This window comes from Micropterus dolomieu, linkage group LG12 (assembly GCF_021292245.1).
Source record: "Micropterus dolomieu isolate WLL.071019.BEF.003 ecotype Adirondacks linkage group LG12, ASM2129224v1, whole genome shotgun sequence".
NCBI classification, from domain to species: domain Eukaryota; kingdom Metazoa; phylum Chordata; class Actinopteri; order Centrarchiformes; family Centrarchidae; genus Micropterus; species Micropterus dolomieu.
This window is the reverse complement of record NC_060161.1, coordinates 37,677,530-37,683,983: the sequence shown is the minus strand read 5'-3', so window position 1 is coordinate 37,683,983 and position 6,454 is coordinate 37,677,530. Positions and strand designations below refer to the sequence as shown.

Below are 6,454 nucleotides of genomic sequence, written 5' to 3'. Positions count from 1 at the left end.
AATGACTCATGGCTGTATTAGATCAAAAGGGTGCTTCTACTAAATACTGAGCAAAGGGTCTGAATACTTATGACCATGTGATATTTCAGTTTTTCTTTTTTAATAAATTTGCAAAACTTCTACATTTCTGTTTTTTTCTGTCAAGATGGGGTGCTGAGTGTACATTACTGAGAAATAAAATGAACTTTTTTGATTTTTGGAAAATGGCTGCAATGAAACAAAGAGTGAAAAATTTAAAGGGGTTTGAATACTTTCCGTACCCACTGTAGGCTTCGCCCTCTAAGGCTATCGCTATTGGGTTTACCCCTTCCGCGCGCCTCTGCGGCACTGAGAATTTTAGTCTATGCCCACCCACAGCGTGGGCCTCTCCTACGTCCGCACCTTGTATATATACACACACACAACGGTGAGACCTAGCCTTCGGCTCCCATTTTTCTTCAGTACTGAGCTGTCTAAAGAGCAAAGACTTTCCAGCCGGAAAACAAGAAGAACACTATCACATCTAGTGCATCAAGTATGACCACTGACAGATAACAGGACAATGTAAGCCTCACTGTTTCTGCTCCACAGTCCATTATAAACCACATAATACATGAAGTAGGACAATAGCCAGTGTTGATAGGCTATTACTTGTGACTTTAACCAATCAGCTAGTACTGTGGGCGGGACCTTGCTTGTGCCCACAGGGTAGTGACTACAGACAGAGAGAGGCAGCTGCATCAGAGCCAAAGGACTGTAGCTCCCTCCAGTAGTCAACATGAAGCAGCTTGTTTAAAAAATGGGGTTTTATTTCTACAGCATATCATGTCAACCCATAAGAAGTGGGTGGAAAGAGAAAAAAACAAAAGGACACATTAAATAAAATGCATGCATGTACGTCTTGAATTCACAGTTTGTCCCGCTATAGCTACACAGTAGTTAACACTCTACTAAAAAGTATATCTTCTTGAATTATTGAAGAAAATCTTATAGTTGAAACATTTCAAGCTTGAGCTGACATGTCGTCACTTCAGCTGGAACCAACTTGAGCAAATCTGCATCGACTAGATTTGGCTTTGCTTTCAGTCTGAAACAAACATTTCAGTAAATAAAAATAAAAACAGTGAATGTAAATGTAAATTACAGATTTAATGAAAATATGTTTAACTACAACAAAATAACAATAAAATATGTATGAAGCACAGAGAAACAACATTTTAACTAGTATGGAGGTTCATTCTTGACCTTGGGGAATAAATCTGTAATAAATGAGCTTGTGACCACATCCCATGGCCTTCTTAAAGAGTAACTAAACCCTCAAACCACTTATTTCAGCTCATAATCAATGTGTATGTGTATTGAGTCGTGTTGCTGAGGGGTTCAGGTCCAAATCTTGACATTTTCCAGCAAACTGTTTGAATTCTACATACTGTGCTATAAATATGCAGAGTGCCTGCCCTCTACTGGTTGAACCCTGACAGACAGGGAGAGTCTGACAGCAGCTCCACATGGCTGCTTCCTAAGCGGTGCTCAGTCTGTCGCTCCCGGTCACTCTGGTCCGCGTCCCCTTACGTCTGCTGCATCTTTTGAATATGCTGAGAGGGTGTTTGCAGAATATGGGTGTGTAATTACTCTTTAAGCAAATCCAACCTGTTCTATTGACCTCACTACTCCATCACAGTCACATGATAATGTATCAGGGAGGCAGGAGGAACCAGCTAGCATTGCTCTGAAAATGTCTACGATAAGGCAGCATGAATGCGTTGGTGGACTTTAAGGTTACTGCTCCGTGTAAACATTTTCCCACATTGGCCGCAGCTATAAGGTTTCTCTCCAGTGTGAACACGTTGATGTTTATTTAGGTCACTTGCCGTAGTAAAAGCCTTCCCACACTGTTCACACCAGTATGGTTTCTCTCCAGTGTGAACACGTCGGTGGATTTTTAGTTCACTTGATGTAGTGAACGCCTTCCCACACTGTTCACACCAGTACGGTTTCTCTCCAGTATGAACACGTAGGTGCAACTTTAAGTTACCTGATGTAGTGAACGCCTTCCCACATTGGTCACAGCTATAAGGTTTCTCTCCAGTGTGAACACGTCTGTGAGTTTCAAGGTGTCCTGATTGAGTGAAAGTTTTACCACACTGTTCACACCAGTATGGTTTCTCTCCAGTGTGAACACGTCTGTGAGTTTCTAGGTGACCTGATTGAGTGAAAGTTTTCCCACACTGTTCACAGCTGTACGGTTTCTCTCCAGTGTGAACACGTAGGTGAGTTTCTAGGTGACCTGATCGAGTGAAAGTTTTGCCACACTGGTCACAGCTGTACGGTTTCTCTCCAGTGTGACCACGTAGGTGGATTTTTAAGTCACCTGATGTAGTGAACGCCTTCCCACATTGGTCACAGCTGTACGGTTTCTCTCCAGTGTGACCACGTAGGTGAATTTTTAGGTCACCTGATGTAGTGAACGCCTTCCCACATTGGTCACAGCTGTACGGTTTCTCTCCAGTGTGAACACGTCTGTGAATTTTTAGGTCACCTGATTGAGTGAAAGTTTTCCCACACTGGTCACAGCTGTACGGTTTCTCTCCAGTGTGAACACGTTTGTGAGTTTCTAGGTGACCTGATTGAGTGAAAGTTTTCCCACACTGTTCACAGCTGTACGGTTTCTCTCCAGTGTGAACACGTAGGTGAGTTTCTAGGTGACCTGATCGAGTGAAAGTTTTGCCACACTGGTCACAGCTGTACGGTTTCTCTCCAGTGTGACCACGTAGGTGGATTTTTAAGTCACCTGATGTAGTGAACGCCTTCCCACATTGGTCACAGCTGTACGGTTTCTCTCCAGTGTGACCACGTAGGTGAATTTTTAGGTCACCTGATGTAGTGAACGCCTTCCCACATTGGTCACAGCTGTACGGTTTCTCTCCAGTGTGAACACGTCTGTGAATTTTTAGGTCACCTGATTGAGTGAAAGTTTTCCCACACTGGTCACAGCTGTACGGTTTCTCTCCAGTGTGAACACGTTTGTGAGTTTCTAGGTGACCTGATTGAGTGAAAGTTTTCCCACACTGTTCACAGCTGTACGGTTTCTCTCCAGTGTGAACACGTAGGTGAGTTTCTAGGTGACCTGATCGAGTGAAAGTTTTGCCACACTGGTCACAGCTGTACGGTTTCTCTCCAGTGTGACCACGTATGTGAATTTTTAGTTTACCTGATGTAGTGAACGCCTTCCCACATTGGTCACAGCTGTACGGTTTCTCTACAGTGTGAACTCTCTGATGAATCTTTAAAGATCCAGATGTTGTGAAGGACTTGTCACAGTGCTGACAGCGGTGATGCTTGAGTCCCTCTCTTCTTCTTTGTTTCTATATCAACAGACAGACATACAGAAAAAAGTGTGTGAGATGTTATAGTGCTTAGTGCTCATAGTGTCTGCAAATGCAAACATAAGCTGAAGTATGTAGAACTTTATTTCTACATCCAGCAGGAGGAACATGGAGATGCGGAGACGTGTTGATGACCTGCTGAGCGACTGAGTGCGCCTAAAGTGAACCAAAACAGTAAAGTTGCTGCCAGACTAGTGTTGTCACAATACCAAAATTATGACTTCGATAAATCTCGATACTGAAACGATACCACAGCAAAATCTAAAACATCAGGAAAAGAAATGGAATAATAAATGACAGAACATAGAACTTAAAATCTACAGGAACTTTACAACAGAGCGTGTTCAAATTTTACTAAATATACAAATAGAAAATGCACTCAGTAGAGCCCCGACCAGACAAGGTGTTTTGAGTTATGTGTTCATTCTACTTTAGTGCACTACTGGAGTGAGCAGGCTAATAAAGTATTAGGTGATGAAACTCGAAGCCAGGATTATTAGTAATAATACCTGATGAAGTAATCACTAACCGCTGCTAACTAGCTCAGTTATTGATACTAATGCACATGCCATGATTACCATTACCAGTACTGATTTGAGTATAAATGTATCATTCAAATCATTTATTATTTGTGTAGTCTACAAAGGCATACTTGTGAACACCTGATTTTTAGCAACTTGCAAGTAAAGTTTTTGTTACCAGTGTGAATGTTAAAAGTTTGCATTTAGAGATGTTTGCCACATTGGTAAGTTGGTCATTTGTTACGTTAATTACATGACTTAAATAATAATAATGAAAGCAGGCCCAATCACTTCCCCTCTCCTGAAAACAATCATGACTTGCTAACCGTCCAGTTTTTCATTGCCCTCTCCTGGTTTCCTCCCGGCTCACAGCAGTATGTTTAATGTTAGAGCGGTGGAGTGGTCCAGGCTGCTGACAAACATGATTGTAGATTTATTTCTGAAATTATTACAGTTCTAGCGAACATTCTCATCATCTCAAGTATTCACTAACATGGCTAAAAGTAGCTAACGTCGCTCGTTGCTAAATTAGACAGTAGCCACCTCCAGCTCAACCCAGGAACAACCATGGAGCTGGTGGTGGACTTCAGACACAGCAAGAGTGCCCACACCCTGATGTAATAAGGGGTGAGGGAGTAGAGATGGTGGACACCCACAAGTTCCTGGGGGTGCAACACAACAATAAACTGGTCTGGACAGAGAGCCCCGAGGACCTCTACAGGAAAGGACAGAGCAGGCTGTTCTTCCTGAGGAGGCTCAGGCTCCTTTAATGTGTACACCAGGCTGCTACAGATGTTCTACCAGTCTGTAGCGGCCAGTGTCATCTTCTTCGCTGTGGTGTGCTGGTGAGGAAGGCCAGCTCGGTGGTGGGGATGGAACTGGACAGTGTGGAGGCAGTGACTGAAAGGGAAGCCATCATGGACTTATCTTATCCTCTCTATGCTTCAGGTCAAAATCATGACATTTTACTGCAATTCTACATACTGTGCTATAAATGTGCCTGCCCTCTACTGGTTGAACCCTGATGGACAGGGAGAGTCTATCCTTCAGCCCCGAGCCTCAAAGCACTCAGGAGGCTCATTTGTGCCGTCAGGCTCCACAACACCGCAGCACCAGACTGATGTTTTTTCATGACTATATTTTAGACATTTATCTAGTTGTAAATAATTATTGATTGTACAGTGTAAATAGTGTGTTAATACTTCGATAATACTGCATCTGCCTTTTTATATTCCATAATAAAGTTATATCTTATTTATTACTTCTTATAAAAAGCAAAGGCCCACGGTGTTTAGAAACAGTAGCTTGGAAAGATGACTACCTTGCTCGTGGAAATGCGTTCATATGCGCGTGCAAGAAATTCGAGCAAGAAACATCTGTGGGACCGGTCGAGACAGGATGTGAGGGCACTCCTCATACGTCATTTGAAAACAAGACAGTGAAGTTTAGTTAGACCTCTGGACTAATGCAAGATGGGAAGCACAGGATTCACATTGACTATTAAAATGTTGATTAGCTGGACAGACTGTCATTTTATAAATAATATTTTATATTTGAAAATGTATTGAGGGAAACCTGGAGGAGCCAGTTTGAAAGGGTCTGATGCGGCTCAGCCAGTACCAGCATAGACCCAGTCCAGACGTCGTTAGCAGGTCCCACAGACCCAGGTGAAGTACAGGAAGTCTCAGCCAGTACCACTTTTTAGAGCATAATTTGTTATTATTTGTTGTTAAAAAATATTCTGAAATACACTCACCTAAAGGATTATTAGGAACACCTGTTCAATTTCTCATTAATGCAATTAACTAATCAACCAATCACATGGCAGTTGCTTCAATGCATTTAGGGGTGTGGTCCTGGTCAAGACAATCTCCTGAACTCCAAACTGAATGTCAGAATGGGAAAGAAAGGTGATTCAAGCAATTTTGAGCGGTCTGAGTATTTCACAATCTGCTCAGTTACTGGGATTTTCACGCACAACAAGAATGGTGTGAAAAGGGAAAAACATCCAGTATGCGGCAGTCCTGTGGGCGAAAATGCCTTGTTGATGCTAGAGGTCAGAGGAGAATGGGCCGACCGATTCAAGCTGATAGAAGAGCAACTTTGACTGAAATAACCACTCGTTACAACCGAGGTATGCAGCAAAGCATTTGTGAAGCCACAACACGCACGACCTTGAGGCGGATGGGCTACAACAGCAGAAGACCCCACCGGGTACCACTCATCTCCACAACAAATAGGAAAAAGAGGCTACAATTTGCAAGAGCTCACCAAAATTGGACAGTTGAAGACTGGAAAAATGTTGCCTGGTCTGATGAGTCTCGATTTCTGTTGAGACTCATCAGATTTATGGTGTTCCTAAAAATCCTTTAGGTGAGTGTATAGCTTGCAGTTAAATAACGGATGGCAGCCCGGCTGACGGTGAGTGTCCTGGTTATTTCTCCATTTCATCAGTTATTCTGCTTTTGCCTTGGTTTTCTCTGTCCTCTGCCTGCCTTCCTGTGTCTCCTCCCCTGTGTGTGCTCTCTCTCCCTCCGCCCCTGAGCCCAGCCAACGACCCACACCTGC

At 43.1% G+C, this 6,454-nt stretch overlaps 1 protein-coding gene and 1 pseudogene across 2 annotated transcripts in view; both read right to left on the bottom strand.

The window, feature by feature from the left end:
* LOC123980242 overlaps nt 1-6,454 on the bottom strand; it is a 22,092-nt pseudogene that overhangs the window by 13,207 nt on the left and 2,431 nt on the right.
* Nucleotides 774-6,454, bottom strand: part of LOC123980188 (zinc finger protein 271-like) — a 26,106-nt gene continuing 20,425 nt past the window's right edge. The window contains exon 3 of one of the 2 annotated variants that reach the window (XM_046064447.1): nt 774-3,250. In XM_046064447.1, coding sequence (XP_045920403.1) covers nt 1,719-3,250 — 1,532 coding nt within the window. In that variant the 3' untranslated portion in view covers nt 774-1,718. Of the gene's footprint in view, nt 3,345-6,454 lie in introns of both variants that reach the window. The other variant, XM_046064446.1, reaches the window with a different exon arrangement.